At 45.1% G+C, this 21,478-nt stretch overlaps 2 protein-coding genes across 2 annotated transcripts; both read left to right on the top strand.

Moving 5' to 3' along the window:
* Window positions 1-331: 331 nt before the first annotated feature.
* NT5C1B (5'-nucleotidase, cytosolic IB) lies at window positions 332-9,238 on the top strand. The gene is made up of 6 exons (XM_074581910.1): window positions 332-782; window positions 902-1,069; window positions 4,050-4,179; window positions 4,704-4,826; window positions 5,516-5,700; window positions 6,820-9,238. The coding sequence occupies exons 1-6, from the start codon at window positions 654-656 to the stop codon at window positions 7,156-7,158; spliced, it is 1,074 nt and encodes a 357-aa protein (XP_074438011.1). The 5' UTR covers window positions 332-653; the 3' UTR covers window positions 7,159-9,238.
* A 5,317-nt stretch (window positions 9,239-14,555) lies between these two features.
* Window positions 14,556-19,762, top strand: RDH14 (retinol dehydrogenase 14). Its single transcript, XM_074581911.1, has 2 exons — window positions 14,556-14,967; window positions 19,004-19,762. Exons 1-2 carry the CDS (start codon window positions 14,596-14,598, stop codon window positions 19,619-19,621), a joined length of 990 nt encoding a protein of 329 aa, XP_074438012.1. The 5' UTR covers window positions 14,556-14,595; the 3' UTR covers window positions 19,622-19,762.
* Window positions 19,763-21,478: the final 1,716 nt, after the last annotated feature.

Raw genomic sequence — 21,478 nt, 5'->3', positions numbered from 1 at the left:
GCCAGGCTGGATGGGGCTTTGAGCAGCCTGGTCCAGTGGGAGGTGTCCCTGCCCATGGCAGGGGGTTGGAACTGGATGATCGTTCAGGTCCCTTCCAACCCAAACCATTCTGTGATTCTATGAGAGCAGCAGTGGGGTGTCACAGCGGGTGCTGGAAAGAGGACGCTGCCGCTCTGCGCCCCGCTGTCCCTTACAGGGTGCGGGGAAGGGCTGCAGCTCCGGCTCCTGCTCCCCCACCAACCCAGGGGAGATGCTGCGGCCCTGCTGACCCTCGGGGTGCGAGATGCGGGGAGGCGGCGGCCCCGCTGCACCCCCGGGGCCGGTCCTGCGGTGCCCCTCGGTACCGCCGCCTCGGGCGAAGCCGTGCCGGGGGAGGTCAGGACCGCTCCGTGCCGTGCCGGGGGAGGGCAGCCGTGCCGGGGGAGGTCAGGACCGCTCCGTGCCGTACCGGGGAACGGCTGAGCCAGCGCGGGCGGCCCCGGGCACAACAGTGCGAAAGGGAAAGCCAGCGCCCGGGTGACTTCCCCCTGCCCGAGCGGGGCGGGGCAGGACGGGGAGGGTGGTGGTGGGGGTGGCCGCCATCACCCGCTTCCCGGTTGCCCGCCCCGTCTCCGGCCGCGCCCGCAGCCCCGTTCCCCGCCGCGCCAGGCAGCATGAGCGGCTCCGGGCCGGAGGCGGCCCAGCCCGGCGAGGCGGCGGAGGCCGGGCTGCAGGAGGCCGAGCAGGACTGGGCGGCGGCCAAGGCTTTCTACGACAACCTGGTTTCCAAGAGACCCCGGCCGGTGAGTGCGGGCGGGGAGAGCGGGCCGGGGATGGGGGTGGTGGTGGTGGGGGGTGTCCGGAGGCTGGGGGGCGAGGGCTGGGGGCTGCCGGCCGGCGCTACCCTCCTCTCGCCCCGCAGCCCAAGCCCCAGCACGCCATCACGGTGGCCGTCTCCTCCCGAGCCCTCTTCGACCTGGTGGAGGAGCGGCGGATCTACGAAGAGCAAGGGGTGGAGAAGTACGTGGAGTACCAGCAGGAGAACGAGAACGTCACCCTCAAACCCGGACCGGCTTTCCACTTCGTCAAGGTACCCGGGGCGGGCTGGCCCGGCGTGGCAGGGGGTCGCGGCGGGGCGCGGAGGATGCTGCCCGGCCAAATTTCGGGAAGAGGAGGAGCCCGAAACCTCCTTGGGCGGAGATAATCCTGCCCCGGGGAAACGTTTTGGGGACTCGTTCCCCCAGCGGTCAGTTCGCCCCGGCCAGGGAGGGCACGGCATCGTCTCCGCATCGCGCTGCGACGCCCCGTCCTTGCGGCCACCCTTCCTCTCCCCTCCCCTTTTCTCCCCTCCTTTCCTCTCTTCTCCTCTCCTCTTCTTTCCTCTCCTCTCCTCTCCTCTCCTCTCCCCTCCCGCCGGCACTAATGCTAAACGCCTGCGGGAGATCACGTACCGCTCGCGTCACCGGGAGCGGAGTTTTACCCTCAGCATCCCGGTTTGCATCCCCCGGCTCTCTGCTTCCCATCGGAGCAACCTGCATTTTCCGCTGGACACGAAGCTGCACGAAGCGCCTTCCCTCTTGAAGACTGATTTCACTTAGGATAGGCCCCCAAATCAAGTTTGTTGCAAGCTCTTCCCCCTAAAAAACGTCTTAGTTCCTCATTCCATTTTTATGTCTCACTTAACTACTATGATTAAAGGCAGCGTTGATCCAATATTATTAAAATTATTTTATTCAGAAATGAACAATTTTTTTTTTTTATTTTGGTCAGCTTTGATTTTTCCTCACCGTCATTGTCACCCTGGAAATTGTTCTTGAGGACCCAGCAAAAGCAACAGAGCCCCTAGTTGGGAATCAGGGTTTAAGTGGAGGTGAAATGGAATATTTTACTTTCATTGCACAAGATAAGAGAAATGGCCAAGGTAAACAGCCTCCAGCATTGAAAGCAAGTGAAATTACCAAAAAAAAAAAAAAAAGGAAAAAAAAAAGAAAAAGAAAAAACCCTAAGAGAAGGCTCCAGGGAGACCTTATTGGGGCCTTCGAGTACCTAAAGGGACCCTACAAAAAAGATGGGGAGGGACTCTTTATCAGGGAGTGTAGTGATAGGACGAGGGGTAACAATTTTAAACAAAGAGAAGAGATTTAAATTAAATATTAGGAAGAAATTCTTTACTGTGAGGGTGGTGAGACACTGGAACAGGTTGCCCAGAGAAGTTGTGGATGCTCCATCCCTGGAAGTGTTCAAGGCCAGGCTGGATGGGGCTTTGAGCAGCCTGGTCTAGTGGGAGGTGTCCTTGCCCACGGCAGGGGGTTTGAAACCCCCTGGTGGATGATCTTTAAGGTCCCTTCCAACTCTAACTATTCTATGAATCTATGATTCTATGATAAAAGCATTGCTGTAAAATAATTCGCCTTGTACACCAGGGAGGCTGCACTGACTGGTGAATTTGCTGCATCTTTTCATATCTGTAGCAGCTAGAGATAGCAGCCCTGTTAGCACAGTCAGTTTTCAAGAGATTTGTTAGAGTTCAGTGTCTAATTCACTTTGAATATAAGCAAGATTTGACTGTTTAACTCCTCACATTTTGAAAATGAGCTATGCCCAGCTAAATGTATCTTGACCTCTGTTCTCTTCCAGTATGGTATTTGGGTTTGAATTCTTTATATTTTTAAGAGATTCATAAATTGCTTAGTCACAGGAATCATTAGACTAGAGAACTGAGGGTTTGTTGGGTGACACTTTCTATTTGGAGGCAAAGGAGGAAAAAAGAAATAATATATTTTTGTTTGGATTTCTTATTGGAATCTTTAAGACATTAACTTAAAGTATTGTATCTCATGCTTGTAGCACTTAAGAATCTTAATCCCAGGCCAGGACCTCCTTGGGCTGCAAAATGTACAGGCATTGGACAAAAAAATGCCACCCCCTCCTTCACTCCCCCTTATTCTCTAATACTTTAAGAGATTGCTAGTGCACTAAGGTATTAGCAGAGAGTATGAAAAGAAAAAAGGCATACAAAGGGGTTATGAACACATACTAAGGTTTTTTCCTAGGTCTTATACCAGGCTCTCACTTAGAGTTTTCCCACATGACATAGCCCTGCTTTTTAAAGTGAGATTCTCAGAATTTAATTATAAAATCTGTGTTTTAATTCTTAACAACTGGCCTGACTTTTTAAAGCACCTTAATGAAAATCAATCCATCTTGCATTCATTTAATGATTCATTGTTGACTTTATTGCCGTAATCCCACGGAATTCCATTCAAGGGCCAAGATCCCAAAGCAGAGGTCTGTGTATAAACCTAGAGCAAAAAGCAAGTCTTACTCCAAAGGGATAAGATTCTAAATAACACGAGAGAACAGCTGGATACAGAGAGAGACGAGCAGATGAAAGGTCAGGAAAATACTAGTGACAAACAGTTGATATAACATTCTGGCCCATTACCTTTAAAGAGATCTCAAATGAATCAAAATCTGTCTTGTTCACTACCGCAATTAGAAATCGCGAAGGTGATCACGTTTGGCAGGGCATGATTTTGTACTCATTACTTACGGACAGTCTTTGGCACCTGACCACCTGTACTGTGTCAGTGGATCTTTGCATAAGGATGTGGCCCATATTCACATTTGTGCATGCAAAACAAGTAGTTGCACGTATACATTCCTTAACACCTTCTCCTTGATTTTACAACAACAATTTCCACGTGGACAGGAAAGTCCAAATTTCAAGTGGAGGAGGAAAAAGAAAAGAAAAAGATTAACAGGGATTGTGATAATGTTCAGCGATGCATTGATTTATACTGGATGAATGGTGTCCCAAGGAAAAGGATTTCTGTGATAAAGCTAAATTCCGTAACTCAGCAAAAGAAACCTACTTGCTTCCCTTCAAATGAACCCAGTCAAATGGTTCCTGGGAGCAGCAGAGCAGAAAGGAATAAAACAAGTTCAGCAAGTTAAACTATCAGGTATTTCACATTCTCCCTAAAGACAGTCCTATCACTAAACCCACAGGGATTAAGAACTGGGGCACATTCCACTTGTCTGTTGACATCCACTTTTTTCACCTGCAGGCGCTGGAGCATGTGAATGCCCGGCTTCTTGAGCTGTACCCTGATGATGAAGAACGATTTGATATTGTTCTGATGACTAATAACCACGCCCAAGTGGGAGTGAGACTCATAAACAGCATCAATCACTATGGTAAGTAAAATAAATACTACCTTGTAGAACTGCCTGCTGTTATACAATAAAATGAATTACTTCTAGCTTTCCTGTTCGAACCTTGGTAAAAGCTTTTTTGATACTGGCACCCATCCCTCGGAGGATGATGTTTATTTTTGGGTGTCAGCATAAGTGAGATAGCGTTAAACAGAATTTGGCCCAAAACTCTGGATTTAACTTGTCGGGTGTGAATCTTAATTTCTGAAAAAAAAAAAAAAATCTTTAAACTTTTTGTTCTTTGGTATTTGTGCCCCCTATACATATACGTTCACGGCAGTTATTCTGCTGCCTTGGAGGGATTTTGTGTGAAATTCTCAAGGAGGAAGGACTGATCAAACATTGTAGTCACTTTAAGTTGTCTGACTTGCTGGAATTACAGTGAACAGCTATTTCTTTTTTAAGTTCACAGCCGGTTGTAGGCTAGTGTACCTTTTTAGGGGTTCCTTTTACAGGTTTGTAGTGTCAAGGCAGAGTCACACCTTGTTGTGCTGTTCTTACTTTAGGTTTAACAATTGAACGTTTCTGTATGACGGGAGGAAAAAGCCCTATTGGTTACCTGACTGCGTATCTTACGAACTTGTACCTCTCAGCAGACTCGGAAAAAGTGCAAGAAGCTATAGAAGCAGGTTTGAACTGACTTTCTTTTGTTATTTCTCTCTTGAGCTTGTTAAAAAAATAATATGTTGTATGTCTTTGACAGAAAGTGGTGCTGCTTCATCAAATGCAGGAAGTCACAACTGTGTATGGTGCAGACATCACTTATTTTTACTTAAATCAAATAAAATCAGATTATTTCTCTGTATTTTTTCTCTCTGACCCTTCACCCTGCTGATAATGACAATTTAATCAGCCTCTACCTTTGCTGCACCTTTCTGTCTTCTCCCATGCTATAAGAAATGAATTCCCATACAAAACTACTCATCTCTATTCAACTTCTATTCGAATAGAGACATATCTTTCATACAACTTACAAAAACCAACTTCTGTGTTTTGTAAAGAGTTAAAAAATAACAAATGGTTTGACTCAATGGTCTCCTTGGAATTTCCTGCTTTGTCTCATGTGCAGCACACCTTGGGGACCGGTGTTGCATATTCTTATATGGAAGCAGAAGGAAGCATCTCTAAGAAGTTATGTCAACGGGACAGCTTCCATCCATTTGTGTTAAAGAACCACCATTACTAATTAGCTTTAGTGATTGTTTCTGCTCACGGTATAAAAAGGTCACCACAAATGAGTTGTTGGAACCGCACTGCTGGCAGTTTAATGAACGACTTTGCAGGACATGGTAACTGAGGTTCTCTGATCCGTTTTCAGGCATCGCATCAGCTACGATGTTCACTGCCAACAAAGACGTTGCTTACTCAGATACACAGTTGAGGGTGGCGTTCGATGGGGACGCGGTTCTCTTTTCTGATGAATCAGAACAGATTGTCAAAGAGCAAGGATTAGACAGATTTTTTGAACATGAACAGCTGAATGAAAATAAGCCTCTTGCCCAGGTTTGTACTTCTTGAATCGGTGAGTTTTCAAAACGTCTGTTGACATTAATTGCTGCTGCATTTCTCCAGTTTCCCCGGTGTATGTATTCTTCTTTGCGGAAGCTGGCTGCCCTATTTATTTCCTTTTTCAAGGATAATCTTTAAAATGGATATTTGATACAAAAGAGCCCACCGTTGGAGTCCTTTCACCAGATCTCCTACTTCACTGAGAGAATTGCATACATAAGACAGTGGCTTACAGTTGTATTTTAATTGTATCATTAGAGAAAGATGCAACTAATTTCCTTCATTGTTTTTTTTACCAGATTGCGTAGGTAATCCTTATTTCAAGCACTGGGATATTCTGCTTATTGAAACAGGGTAACTGTAGAATCATAGAATTGGGTTGGAAGGGACCTTTAAAGGTCGTCTAATCCAACCTCCCCTGCAACAAGCAGGAACATCTTCAACTAGATCAGGTTGCTAATAATCTGTAATATCGATGCTTATTCCCAAGCAGAACTGTGCCCTTTGTCTAAAAATCACAAATATTTTAACGTTAGCTTGAACTGAAAGACCAATTCTGCTATTGTTAAAAATGGTATAAATTCAGAATAAAAGCTTGATGTGGGAAAGTACTGGACAGTGCAATATATTGCAATTTGATCCAAACTATCATCTACTTCTTTTAATCGAAGTGTAATTCTAATATTGTCTTTAGTCTAGGAAGAATTCAGTGATATCTATGTAATTAGATCTCTTACTGGTTTTTGCACAGAAAAAAAATGCACCTCGTGGTTCATAGTAGAAAGAGCTAAGTGTTTTTAAAGAACATTTTATTAAAGTTAAGGACTATAGTTATAACTTTGTAAGTTTATAAGAGATCTTGTAAGCTTTAGTGAGAATCAGTTTCCTATGGCTCATACCATGTAGGATTATAGTTTTAACTTTTTTTCCAATTTGTGAATTCCTGGTGAGGGGGCAGACCCGTTTGGACACATTACATAGAGAATTTGCTGAGTAGCATAGCATTAGGGAAGGAATCCTGTCTGTAACTGGCAATAAACCAGAATATAGCAAAAGAATGATGTTGTGAGCTGTGGGCAAGTACTAAATATGCTTCTGGTATTTCATACTCAGGGTCCTTTGAAAGGTTTTCTGGAAGACCTAGGGAAACTCCAGAAGAAGTTCTATGCAAAAAATGAACGATTAAATTGTCCTATAAGGACCTTCCTGGTCACAGCCAGAAGCGCGGCGAGCTCAGGAGCCAGAGTGCTGAAGACACTTCGTAGCTGGGGTCTAGAGATTGATGAGGCACTCTTCCTAGCAGGAGCTCCTAAAGGACCGATCCTGGTGAAAATCCGCCCTCACATTTTCTTCGATGACCAGATGTTTCACATCGAAGGAGCACAGAAATTGGGCACCATAGCTGCGCATGTTCCCTACGGCATTGCTCAGAAATACCACAAACCTGCATGACTGAATGGCACCATTAACGATAAGGTTCTTAACTCAGCCAGCCTGTACCATACCAATAGTTGTGTCTGAAAACCTCTACATTTGTATGTTGTAAGCGCCATGTTTAAAGATTTAACTTCTGGCTAGAACAGCCTTTAAAGGAAGTATTTTTAATATAGGTAAGTTTTTAATAGAGTTATTTTAATAGCGTTCTTAAGCAGTCTAGGTTTTTTACCCATCTGGGTCTAACACTGTGTTTGATATTAGGAAAAGATTTGTACTGTTTTTATAGCTTAAGGCATATTTTGAGAGACAGAGAGAACAGTTATATTTTCTTTAAAAACTGTTGACGGGTTATTTATAACAAAAATCATGCTGCAATGCTAGTCCTTGACGGTTATTTCTGCAATTACCAAAAGCACAGTTTACGTATAAGTGTTTACCTCTTGGTGGTTTGCTTAAGTGTGTGTTCAGTAGGTTTGTTATCACGAGGTTTCAGCTTCCAGTGAAATGTTAGCTTATTTGATCTTGTGTTTACAGGAACCCTTTATTTTTCTATATTGTTTTCCTATTCTAATAAAGCTGGCTTTACAGAACATTGTCATTTTCTATGTAGAGGTTTTAGCAAAATTTCCTGTGTGGTTTGTGTAATCAGTGTCTCTGTGGCTCTTGCCTCCTTTGGATATTTAGAACCAGAAGTGACCACTTTCAGCCAAATTTGAGAGAGAGAGAGAAATCTCAAATACACTTAAGTCCTAACAGATTTCATAGAGTTGGGCAGAAGTCAGAGGTGCCGTGAGTATCTTGACTGGGACAAAGACTGAAGCTTTAGAACATACCTTTGTAACAGAAGAGATTCTGCCCTAAATAATGCTGATGATGGAACTCCTTGTTTCTTGACTAGGTTCACTTAGGATTTACAGCTGTTCTGTGACCTGTGTGAACTCAGTTTGGCAACCTCACATGAGTTTCCAGGGGAGAGGTGCCTGTTGCAACGTGAATTCATGTAAATTTACACCGTAGTTCTATTCTACCTCTTTTATGCTAAGTTCCTGTATCTCAGTGTCATCCGTGTATCCGAGTGCCTTCCAAAAGACACAACTAACATCTGTCAGGTGGTGTTTGTTCTCTTTCTTTCCCTAGTGGAACAAGTGTCCTGTTTTATTTTTAATGTTGCTATGTATTTATACCAGAAGAGACAAAACCAAAAGAATGTGCTTTGCAGTGGGAGTAGAAGTTAGTGAAGGCTTGTGATGATCTGTGGTTCCTGGGGGAATTCACTCCAGAATCTCACATTAGCCTCTGAGGAAGTTTGGTCTCTTCTGTCCGGATGAACTGTCCTGTTATTGCAGAAAGCTTCATTGCATTAATTGTGGTTTCCCTCTCGGAAACATCGTCAGTCTTTTAAATATTCTGGGTCTAAGCCACAAGGTCCTTTGAAAACAAAGACAAAAGCCTTGATCCTTCATGAAACTCAAATACAGGCCATTAGAAAGGGTTTTTTTGTGTTCACACCAGCACGCGTTGTTGATGAGGTGCGCTGCAGAGTTCTGGTGTACTTGGACTTCCATAAGTGCTAAAGGCTTTGTGTCCAAAACGTATCGCATTTCCCAGCCCAGCCAGGAGGTGAGGAAGACGTGAATAACTGAGGTCTGGTCATTGTCTGCCAGGATGGGATAGAGTTACCTCGCCAAGTGGAGATTATAAGAAATGTTATTAGCAGATGTTTTTATGTGAGAGCTCAGAATCGGCAAGGAATCCAAAAATATTCCTTAGCTGTGGAATATAAATTGCGTGTACACCTTCATCACAAAAGCATGGCTGCACGTTTCAGGAACACCGGTCGGTGCTGCCTTGCTGAAGCAGAACATGGATCAGCCGTTTTTCATCCATGCGCTGTTAGAGCTATAGATGTTGGGTGGAGGAAAACATGAAGGATATGTGCTGTGCGAAGATTGCTGGCACTTGACTCTCATTGAACAGAGCAATTCAGGTCTGATACTGGAAAGGGCTAATGGGATCCTTGATCCCTGTGGGACTCCAAAGGTGACTGTCTCATGCCTGACAGGGTTAGCATGTAAATCAGTGAATAAATTTGAAATGGAATCATCTGGTCTACTATGTTTACCTTTATTTCCAATCAACCATCCATCTACAGCAAAAATGAAACCTACTGGCCAGGATATAGTTAGGAGCTTCCAGTTCTTAACATCTTTTTTTTTAATCTGTACACACAGTGACGGTGTCCTGTCAGTATACCTCTTGCAGTGTCATTCCTGACAGCAGCACTAAGGCATGCGTGAAGAGAAACGGAGTTCAGATATTACATTTACACAGTAGGGTTTCTTAGTCATAGAATTCAAATTTACATTGAAGTCCAGAAGTTGACGTTAAGGTCCACAATCACTTCTCCTAAGTCAGTTGACCAAAACGCCCTTAGATGTTTGTTCCTAATTGTGAGGCAACTGCCCCAGGTTTGATGGCTGCTTCTCCTCATATCCATCTGGCAGCACGTTGGGTGAGTGGAGCCTCATTTGTTCGTGCAAGTGCCCTTCCAGACTGATCTGGATGTACAGGGAGACTCGGGCTTGCCAAGTAGTCTCTGCACATTATTATTTTCTGCTCCAAGGCACAGATTGGCTAGCAGACCCAAATAATAATTGTCAAGAAAATTCTCTGAAATGGGACAGGGGCTGAGGGAAAGGGTTTTCTATTTTTGTAGACATAGACCAGAATGGTCTCTAAATAGCATTCTAGTCCACAAAGCAAAACAAACAAACATAAAACCAAAAACCAAAAACAAAACCCCTTGCTTCTCATACTTATGAGGATACCATGAATTTATGCCCTAGCACCTCATAATCCTAAACAAGTCAGAGTTACAACTGGGGGGAACAGAGGAGAGTCCTGTGGTTCTGGACTGGCCTGTCTATCAGCTTGTTTCTAACACTGGAAGACAGACTCATGAAAAAGAAATTGTCATCCCAGCCAAAACCTGGAAGAGGATTGGTGATAACACAGATCAAATTCTGCGCTGAAACAAGAGCCTTGTCAGGCAAAGCCAGTCCTTGTTCCCATAGCTTCCAGGTTCATGCACCACATCACAGGGAAGAGTCCTGGTAAGACAAATGTGAATGTCTCCTGCTGCTACCAATCCTCATGGAGAAAAATATTGGAAATAAGATCCTGAAGGTGACTTGACTATTGTTTATTTTATTTTTTTTATAAGAGAACTTATCTTCAGAGTGTGTTGGATACCTCTTGCCAGCTACCAAGACATGATAAACCCATGTTCCTCAGTTCCTTCACACCTCCAAGACATCCTTTCAGTTTCCAGGCTAGCATGTCACGCATGGGGAAACAGACATCTGGAGGAAACAAAATAGTTCAGATGAAGATTTGGAGGTGGTCATCATCGCAGGTTTTCCAACATGTATCCTCCTGTGTTCCTGGACTGTGATCTGTTCTAAGGAGTCAGGAATCAGGAGGCTCCTACATCCTGAGGAGAATCCTCAGCTATGCTCCTTTGGGCTCCTCTGCTACATCCTGTAACCCTGGCTGGCATGCGGTATTGCTAAACAGAGCACACCCGTCTCCTCAAGTGCAACAGCTGGGTACAGAAAGCAGTGAAGCGGGTCAATGTCTTAGGAGAAAAAATAACTTCGAGTTACCTTGCTCAGTAGTATCTGGGACCAACAACATCTGAATTCATATGGCATCCCTGCCTAGATGAGCAGCTTCTGGTCACTATCACCCGTGAGCTCCTTGCACTGAAGGCTGTATTGACCATCGATAAGCCCAGGCAAGACCCTTGAGGCAGTGGCCTCTCCAACACATTCACAGTCTTCTGAAGTAGTAGGTGTATCAGAGATGACTGCCAGAATCCCCACTGCCAGATACTGAATATCAGATTCTTTACCCACCACCAGGAGAATTTCTCACAGGATGAATCTGTTTCTCTAACAGGGCTTTTCCCGGTTCTCTTATTTTGGCATCTCGTTGGCAACCATTGTCCCTTTCTCATGGTCCTTGGCTGCAGGGTCATTAGGCAGCAGAGGTGGGCACAGTTCCAACACCTAAAGATCTGATTTACTATGAGCAGGGTATATGGAAGAACACCTCAAACTGTTTATGGGTCTTACATCAGGTTAAGGATGCCAAAAGTCATCTCTGTCACAAGCAGATGTAATGGTGTGGCCTGATTAAAATACCCTTTGGTGTAGTCATGAGTCTCAAAATCAAGTGAAGAGCCAAGAATGAAGAGATAAAGACTTTTCTGTGGTGCAGACGAAGACAGAAGAGGTCTCTCAGAGAATCCAATGTGTTTAGATGTGGTACCTATACAGCCCTTAACTTGCCTGAGAAGTACAACAGACGGTCAGAGGAGAGATGCTAAGGGTACTTCCAGAAAAATCGGATACATTTCTTCAGCTATAACATGAGCTGAAGTCAGCCTCAGAACAGACTGCAGCAACGCGAACAGACTGTGGGTAGTGTCAACACGTGACAGTTAAGGGGAGGCTACTATTGCAAATGGTTATCACGTCCAGACCAACCACAAGAGACCTGACGAAAGGTTCATGGGTTTCCTCTTAGGTTTCTTACTCATTTCCCCAGAAGTGCTAGGTCTTGACTCAAGACAGACATGCTCATTATCAGCCAAGCTTGTTTCTGATCTCCCCCACAGACTGTTGTCTCCCTGGACTCTACTCATCTGCATGCTGGCCCCTAGTCCTGATCCTGAACTTCTTGTAATCCATGTTGTTCTATCCTTATTGTCCCTGTCTTATTCCTAAATCTGCACTGAACCCTATTACTGCCTTCTTTTTTTTTTCTTTTTTTTTTTTTTTTTGGTGAAACACCTACACCTTGTTTTAACTTACATTACTCTTGATAAAAATTCAGTTACCTTTTAATTGTCTCTCTGTACATTTCTACCAGCAGCTCTCCCAGGGTTAGGAGGAAAAGGATTTTGAGTGAGTGAACCTCAGTGGCCACTCCTGACTCCCTGGTTGTGTGTTCATGTTGCCTTGGGTGGGTTTGTCAAAGTCTGGGATTAGTAAAGGTGTCATCCGGAGACATGACATGAAGAGGGTGGCTGAAAACAGGTTTTGGGTTAAGGATTCAAAATTATGTTGGCAGGTCTGAGGAGCCCAAGGGTTTTAGTCCCAACAACTGGAGAGGTCCAGTCGGGGTGCGAGCTATTCAAGGGACCCACATTATGTGCATGTGTAAGCCACTAGCGCAATTCAAACTGGACAACAGGAAGAGACCAGCATCTGGGAAAACCCAGCGTCAGAGCTGGTGCCTGGGTCTCTGAGTATAGATACTGGAGGGACCTCGGGTGCATGCAGATATTTTAGAGACCAGTGAATGTAAGTGTGCTTGTGAGGTGAGTGAGCAGTCGTACGCATAAATTCTGCAAGCAGCCTCTCTTCTACCAGGCTGGGATGGGACAGACCCCCTTGGTCCTGAAGTCCACTAAATTCGGTAGCCTCAAACAGGCTACCTCTAAGCTAATATTACTCAGCTGAAGTTGGTCCTAGAAGCAAGCATTCAGCAGGTCTGACTGTCAGCTCACCAGTATGTTTAGACTCTGGAGCAGACACCAGCATAATGACTTTTGTAACTTCCCCCCAAACCATCACTTCTGCTAACAACATGCAGCTAGGTTATCAAGACATGCTTGGCCATGTGCTAACATCTCTGCTACACTCAAACACGCAATCCAACTTGATCCAGAGCCACAGGACCTGCTGAAATACCTAAGAAAGAAATCTGGTCTTGAAGGCAGCATGGGGTAGGTTTCAGCATGCTGCTTTGACGTATTCTCTCACTCCACTTATACTTGTACCTGAACTTTCCTGGAACATTTCATCAGCACAGAGGCCATCTGGCATGGAAAAGTCCACGTGCATGCTAATTCTCCAGAACAGGATAACCACTTCCAAACTGCCCAGTTGGAGCTCATGAGCCGTGGGAGAGCCCTAACCAGTTCCCAGCCTTGGGCCAAAACTGTGCCACCGGCTGCTGTGTCAGTATAACAGCAGAGATGGTTCATTCCTGTGCTGGAATCTGCCCTGGCACCTCCCTATCTACTGCTCCAGCCTCTGCATCTCAAGCTGAAGACTCAAGGCAGAGAGAATTGAACGTGCCTTTTGCAGAAGCATTTTATCTGCCATGAGACTCAAAGACTGGCAATGAAATATTATAGGAGCCCTTAATGTCTATTTTCCCTGTGATGGAGTCACCCCTGTGAGATAGATAAATGTTAATACAAAATTTTGGTAGAATCTCTGCTAGCAAACTAAATGCTATTGGGAAATGCTCTTGGGCCCTAGAACTCCACCATCTCTATGTCATTAAATTGTTGTTATTATTGTCATCAACAATTTTAAAATTGTCAGAACAGCCCCTGGTTTTGGCCCAGGCCAGGTAGCTCTCTCCCAGACAATACCTATCCATGTTTCAGGAGTCAGCATGGGATGACGTGTTGGGCGTTAAAAGGGCTGTTGTGCATCAGTTCGTTTCAGCACCAGACTGCAGCCCATGGTGCATTTAATTTACCAGCGTGGACATTGCTATTAGTAAAAGGGCCTTTGGACAGATGGAGGGACATCCTATTGCTGGGGCATCCTACCGCTGGGACATCCTACTGCAGGGACATCTTACTGCAGGGACACCCTATTACAGGGGCATCCAATTGCTGGGACATCCTGTTGCTGGGACATCCTACTGCAGCGACATCCTACTGTGGGGACACCCTATTGTAGGGGCATCCTATTGCAGGGACATCCTATTGCAGGGACACCCTATTGCAGGGACACCCTATTGCTGGGATATCCTGTTAATGGGACATCCTACTGCTGGGGCATCCTATCGCTGGGGTATCCTATTAACGGGACATCCTATTGCAGGCACATCCTACCACTGGGACATCCTACTGCAGGGACATCCTAACACTGGGACATCCTATTGCTGGGAGACCCTATTGCTGGGATATCCTATTAATGGGACATCCTACTGCTGGGACATCCTACCGCTGAGACATCCTACTGCGGGGGCATTCTATTGGGGGGACATCCTACTATTCGGACATCCTGTTGTGGGGACGTCCTATTAATGGGACATCCTACCGCTGGGACATCCTATTGCGGCGACATCCTACTGCATATTTATTTTTGAGCCAGGGAAGGAAGCAGCAGCTTTGCAGAAGTTGGGCAGCCCCCGGGGCTGGGGGCCGGGAAGGCCGCCGGGGCTGCCGGTGGACGTCTCAATTAGACCTTAGGCTCATTAAGCTGCTCCAGGGCCGGCCTCCCCCGCGCGGCGCCGGACTACACTCCCCACAATGCCCATCGCCGCGCCCGGCCAATCCTAACGCACCCCGGGGGCCGGCCGGCCGGCGGGCGGCTAGGCGGGGGCGGCCACTTCGGGCGGAGCGCTGCTCGGCCCGGCGGCATGGCGGCGGCGGCCACGGCGCTGGCGCTGGGCGGTGGGCTCCTCCTGGCCGCCTGGCGCTGGTTGCGGGGCGCGGCCCAGGCCGCCGGGGCCGGGGCCGGGGCCGGGGCCTCCATGCGGGGCAAGACGGTGATCATCACGGGGGCCAACAGCGGGCTGGGACGGGCGGCGGCGGCCGAGTTGCTGCGGATGCGGGCCCGAGTTATCATGGGCTGCCGCGACCGGGCGCGGGCCGAGCGGGCGGCCCGTGAGATCCGGGCCGAGCTGGGCGAGCAGGGCGAGGCGGAGGGGGAGGGCGGCGAGCTGGTGGTCCGTGAGCTGGACCTGGCCTCGCTCCGCTCCGTCCGCGCCTTCTGCCACCGCGTCCTGCAGGTACGGCCGGGGGCGGCTGCGGGGCGCCGGGGCCCGTCGGGCCTTGCCGGGCCTACCGAGGGGTGCGGGGCGGCTTTGGCCTAGCGCGGAGGCCCCGGGAGCCCTCCCTGTGAGAGGACGGGGGGTGGACGCAGACAGACCGGCGACCTTGAGGATCGGTCTTTACAGGGTTTGTTCCTCCCGCTGGCAGCCCGGTTTGGGGACACGGGGTGTTGCTGAGTTCACCGCAGGGTTTGGAAGAAAGGTGTGGGTAAATCGGCCGTGAATTAGCGCTTGGAAGCATAAAGTTCATACTAGTTTGGTTTGTTCTAGTCCAAATTATTCTAGTCCTTTTCTGTTATGAAAAGGAAGCGCTTGTTTCTGTATAAGACAAATGATTTGTCTTCCTTTCACTCTTAACTCTTACTTTAACCTGCCTCTGCTGCTTCAAATTGGAGTTACTGCTCAGCTTTGTCTCCAAAGAAATCATTCGCATGAGTGCGCTGCTCACAGGCCCAGCCATCCTTCTGACACCTTCTCAGACTGTCTCCCTCCCCGCCATCTCTGAGGCAGTGCTAGCCGAGTTTAGTAGGTAGACGTTTTTGAATATATAAACCCACTGCAGATTTTGTGAAAACCTGAGTTGAAAGGGAACAGGGGCATCCAGTTGATTCGCCTGACAGAAATGCATCAAGAGGACTGTGTGGCCAGCAGGTCGAGGGGGGTCATCCTCCCCCTCTGCTCTGCCCTGGTGAGGCCACATCTGCAGTACTGTGTCCAGTTCTGGGCTCCCCAGTTCAAGAAGGACAGGGAACTGCTGGAGAGGGTACAGCAAGGGGGTATGAAGATGATTATGGCACTGGGACACCTCTCTTGTGAAGAAAGACTGAGAGACTTGGGTCTTTTTAGTCTGGAAAAAAGACAACTGAGGTGGGATCTTATCAATGCTTATAAGTATTTAAAGGGTGAATGTCAGGAGGATGGGGACAGGCTCTTTTCAGTGGTACCCGGGGACAGGACAAGAGGTAATGGGCACAAACTTGAGCATAGGAAGTTCCACCCAAACATGAGGAGGAACTTCTTTCCTTTGAGGGTGGCAGAGCCCTGGCACAGGCTGCCCAGAGAGGTGGTGGAGTCTCCGTCTCTGGAGACATTCCAAACCCGCCTGGACGTGTTCCTGTGCGACCTGCTCTGGGTGACCCTGCTCTGGCAGGGGGGTTGGACTAGATGTTCTCCAGAGGTCCCTTCCAACCCCTGCCATTCTGTGATTCTGTGAAATGCCCCTAGGTGCGTTCAGCAGTGTTATTAGACACCAGAGAGCAGAGGGAGGCACCATTAGAGGCATTATTCCATTCCTATGAAAGGTGTCGGTTAGGACTCTCATTTCACCACATCTAGCTACTCAAGCCATGAGACACAAAGTCATGGGAAGCCAGGCTTAATAATTTCTGCTACTGCTTGGAGAAATGCTTGTATAGTACTTGAAAGATGCTCAGATGATGTTGTGAGAGGGGAAAGAAACAGAGAGGGACTTTATTGCATTAATTTTCAAATAGCTTTTCTAAAACTTAAATATCTGGAAAAAGTCAAGTTTTAAGTTGTCTAGTGGAGCTTTTTGTAGTCATATACATTCATATATATGAATCCAGTTATAATGTCTAACCTCACTTCAGTGTTCTGCGAACATATGCATATATGAAACAGATTATGAACAGATGTATGAACATATATTGCATATATGCAAACATGCATAGTAAACACACAGTAAGAAACATACTGTCTGACTTCTAAGAATTATATTGTTTATAGTACAAAATACCCAAAATTGTGAATTTGTTAGCATCTCTTTGTTGGTAAAGCCACTACAAGTGACTTTAGGTGAGAAATGGGTGATGAAAAAGAGAGTGCATGTAGCTGCAGAGTGCTCCTGACACCTGCGTTTTAACTTTCATTTTCAAAATAATTCCAAAAGCAGGTGAATGACAAGGGATATGAGCTCAAGAAATACTTTCAAGAGCTGTGCCACCCACATTCATGTTATTTATCTTCTCTGACCTGGGACTCCTTCTTGGAGCTGTTTATTTGTGGTTTTGTTGGGTTTGGTTGGTTGGGTTTTTCTGTGGTTTTTTTTGTTTGAGATGAAAAACTGAAATATTGGCAGGATGGGGAAACATGTACTCCCACTGCCTAAATTAATTTGTGGGAGCTTTCCTCTGCACAACTGCAAGTGACTGCATCTTCCATTCTTTAGTCTTACTGTGAAAAATAAAAGACTTTGAGATGTTGGAGGTTTCCGTGGGAAAATGGAAGTGAGCTCAGAAGTTGCAAGGAATAGCATTGCCCATCAAAGCAATGTTTTGTGCACTATGTTGCACTTGGTCATAGTGTCTGCCTGCTTGGCATTGATCACATTACTCTAGATTATTAAACGCAGGAGTCTCAGAAAATAGCACACGTGGAGGTCTTGCTTCTTGAAGTGTTCAGTCCTGCAAAATAAATCTTCCAGTCAGATGCTACAGAAAGCTTCTAAAGCAATGTTTTTCTCTAAAGAAGAAAGTATCACTTCAGTGAGCAGATCTATAGTTGGTACTTCTTCAGTCCTGTCCTGGTTTAGTGACAATAACCATTATGTCCCTTTGGGTGGAGAGAAGTGAGTTTGATGCTCTTCGGATCATGCCTCAGGGACCCAATTACACGAAACACTGAGCAACCTCAAGTCCCAGGGAAATCAGTCTGGGGTTGAAGTACTTCATGTTTTGTTTGATCGGATGGCAGCGTCATTAACTGAATGCCAAGTGCAGATTTGAGTTTTGCTCTTTTTGTACCATTGCTGCTAATGGCAGTCAAATAAAAGGCAAATGATACAAAATTCATTTGGAGATTCTCTATTTTTATCATCAAAATGACCCAAAATGATCTCAGCTTGCCCTCCAGTCCCTGCATTGGGTCTAAAGAATTAGCAGCAAAGACTCATACTGTTCTTTCTATAAAGTGAATACATTTGCTTCTGATTCATGCAAGCTTGAAGTTCCTCTGATGCTTTCACAATCTTTTGTAAGAGGTGGGTGAAAGTGTTGAATTCGGAACCTCTTTAGGTGGCTTACTTTAATCTGTATGTTTTGAAGAAGTTATTGTTTGGGTAAATTGGAGAGCTCTTAATTTCTGAGTGGATGCTGAAGCATGAAGTACGTGATATATTATACATATATTTAAATTATCCATACGACTCTCTCTGTTAATTACTTATGTTTCCTGATTCTATAGAGTATAACATACCTCCTTGGGTCTTTGTTTTCTGCTGACCTGAACCAGAATACTGATCCATCAAATAGCGCGTGCTGAGCCTGTCACAAATATTTCGAGGCTCAGTCCTGTAGATGCACCTTAGTTCTTGAGTAGACCTATTAGACTCAAATTGCATGAAGCATGAATGTTACTTTTTATGGTGAGTTCCGCTCCATATTTCTCATCAAGCAGCACAATGAGATGTAGTGTTTTTAAAATAAGATAGTATTTACAGTAAGGAGAACAGCATTTTCAAAGTTTTTCATGACATCACCCCAGTAAGATGGTGGTTCTACAACACAACAGTTTCTCTTCAACCCTGAGGTTGATCCTTTGAGCTAAAATTTTAGTTCCACGTTTGCAGCGCTTTTGCTTGTGGAGTCCTTGGCTGAGGTTTGCCGTAAGTTAATGCGTGTGTTTTTGCAGTGCAATAAACAGGTTACTTTCTACAGGAAAACAAAATGCATCAGAAAGGTAAATTATCACTGAATTGATAGAACAAGCTGCTTCTGGAGCAGCAGATGATTGTCTTCTCTGCCTGCATTAAAAGTAGATACAGACCTGCTGTTGTGTACCTGCATCCTACTGGGGTCAAGTTTAGTGGTTCATCTTAAGGTTTCTTTTCAGCAATGCTTTAAGAGAATATCAGGAGGTTACAATTCAGAAAACTAGCAATGAAATTATTTCTAACAATGAGAAATATTAAGAATAGTAGCGTGTTTTGCATGACAGTTCTAAAACTGAATTGATATTTTTTCTTTCCTACTTGAAGGAAGAGCCAAGGCTGGATGTTCTGATAAATAATGCAGGGGTATTCCAGTGCCCGTACATGAAGACAGAGGATGGTTTTGAGATGCAATTTGGTGTAAACCACTTGGGTCACTTCTTGCTCACCAACCTTCTTCTGGGCCTCCTCAAAAATTCTGCTCCGAGCAGGATTGTTGTAGTGTCCTCAAAGCTTTACAAATATGGAGAGATCAACTTTGAAGACTTGAACAGTGAAATAAGTTACAATAAAAGCTTTTGTTACAGTCGGAGTAAACTGGCTAACATACTATTCGCAAGGGAGCTAGCCCGTCGGTTAGAAGGGACAGGAGTCACCGTCAATTCGCTTCATCCTGGGATTGTCAGAACAAATCTAGGCAGATATGTGAATATTCCTTTGCTGGCAAAACCCTTGTTCAACTTGGTGTCATGGGCTTTCTTCAAAACACCTCTGGAAGGGGCCCAGACTTCTATTTATTTGGCCTCTTCTCCTGATGTCGAAGGCGTGTCGGGAAAATATTTTGGGGACTGCAAAGAGGAAGAACTTCTGCCCAAAGCTATGGATGACTTGGTTGCAAGAAAGTTGTGGGATATCAGCGAGGTGATGGTTGGCTTATTGAAATAAGTGCCAGGGGGTATCTGCTAAAAGAATGCAGATAACTATGCAATACATGTTTGCAACAGTGTAATTCTCACTTTAAATGCTGTGGGAATACAGATTACTTTGCTTGATAAGTATTAAATAAAGGAGTGATTTATGCTGGAACTCTGTTTTGAAATAAAGGACAATTTTAATTTAATGGAGACATTAAAAAAAGTCTGAAGTAGAGTTTGAGGGTGTGAATATAATTTCTGGTTAAATCTGCTTAGAAACTCATGTTTTAAAAATAAACAAAACTGTGTTTTGCAATATATATGCATATTTGTCATGTTCCACTACTTGTAGTTGGGCTGGATGATGCAGGGTACTGATGGTGAAACGCTTCTCCTGTAAAAAGGTTTTGAAAATAGATCCTAATAATAGGATTGTTGTATTTTTTTTGAGCCACCACAGTGAAAACTGGAAGGAACAGTTTTACCGATGTTTTACACTGTAACCGTTTAGGCCTCTGAGTGCCATTCAAAGACTTGTCAGCCCCATGGTTCAGTGAACAAGACTATTGAGCCGCTGCAGTTGAGCTGTGAAGCACAAAGTCAACTTTTTTGAGTGATGTCGCTGCTATTCAGTGAGTAAATACACTTGGTTGTGCAAGCTGAATTTTTATTTTCGTGTGTGGTGAATTTGCTATTTCTTGATATGCAGACACCTTGGGTTTCAATAAAAACGTAGTTGACAGATGTATTACGGTCTTGATAGGGCTTTGCATGTCAGGAATTGTGTGCATACAAAGTTCACAAGACCTCACCCAGATTAGACCGAAGAGAATACGCTGTTCAGTATGTGTTTGGCTTGACTGATGGCACTTTAACTCAGCAATGAGATTAGCTAAATCTGTCTAATACAGCCTACTGAATATTCTTTAATAAACATCTTTTAAAAAAAGACTTGGCGTTCTTTCTTTTACTGTGGAAGATATATCAGAAACCAGCAGTCTTGATACAGTAGCCTTGTGTCAAAGCAGAAGATTCACCTGTATTGGTTTAGGGAGCCTGTCAGGTGGGGTTGGTAGAAGTAAAATGTGGTCCAAATAAATACAGGGGCATTATGTGAAGCTGTACTGATTTATTCTTTTTTTAATTCGTATAACTTATGGGTTCATACTGACTTCTTGTTTTGCTCTGCATGAGTAAAATGTTGTAGCAGTTATACAGACTAAATATGGAAGAATAATTTGAACTGATCTATCTTAAATATTACTCAAGGGAAGGAGTATCAATAATAAATTACGTATTCAGTAGGTCCTTGTTGCCTACTTGTAAATAGATGTCAGTTCTGCACTTCGGGTAGCAACCAACCACCTTTTTGAGATTCTTTCTCTGGTTGTTTACTCGGACTCAGCGTATTTTAACTTTTGCACAGTGGAGTGAACCTGATCTGTCCTTGCCCTTCACCTGCAAGATTGTGCTCTGGGTGGGGGCGGGAGGTGGCATTCCAGAAAATCAGATGGTAAGCTGCAAAACGGAGCAGGTTTTTAAGATCTTGTAACATGTTGAGCTTTGCGCTGCTCACTGTAAGGCAAGGTGTAGTGATGGGTGTGTTGTCAAAGCATATTCAGCGTTGAACAGAGTTCTCTAATGCCACGGGGAGGTGTGTAACATGCTTAGTGAAGATTCTGCTTTGATCTTCACTGTTGCCTGTCAAATTTTCAATCTAAATACTTGTAAATAGCTGCATGCAGCACCTTTAAACAGCTGGCTAAAGAACTAGAACTTCATTAACATGAAGTTCTCTGTAAAGAAGTACAGAGAAGCTGAGCCAAACTCAGGTTTGTGTTTTTCATCCTGCTGTAGCAACACGAAAGGAACACTACTGTATTATTTC

The sequence above is a fragment of the Larus michahellis genome, chromosome 3, assembly GCF_964199755.1.
Source record: "Larus michahellis chromosome 3, bLarMic1.1, whole genome shotgun sequence".
Taxonomy (NCBI): domain Eukaryota; kingdom Metazoa; phylum Chordata; class Aves; order Charadriiformes; family Laridae; genus Larus; species Larus michahellis.
Note: the sequence above shows the minus strand (reverse complement) of the source record. Positions and strands in the feature narration are given on the sequence as shown.

Excerpts from the sequence above, each read along its gene's own strand:
- RDH14 (XM_074581911.1), top strand. The coding sequence starts at position 14,596 with ATGGCGGCGGCGGCCACGGCGCTGGCGCTGGGCGGTGGGCTCCTCCTG. Across the intron at positions 14,968-19,003 it reads TCTGCCACCGCGTCCTGCAG|GAAGAGCCAAGGCTGGATGT; the intron begins GTACGGCCGGGG and ends TCCTACTTGAAG.
- NT5C1B (XM_074581910.1), top strand. The coding sequence starts at position 654 with ATGAGCGGCTCCGGGCCGGAGGCGGCCCAGCCCGGCGAGGCGGCGGAG. Across the intron at positions 4,180-4,703 it reads AAACAGCATCAATCACTATG|GTTTAACAATTGAACGTTTC; the intron begins GTAAGTAAAATA and ends TTCTTACTTTAG. Across the intron at positions 5,701-6,819 it reads AAAATAAGCCTCTTGCCCAG|GGTCCTTTGAAAGGTTTTCT; the intron begins GTTTGTACTTCT and ends TTTCATACTCAG.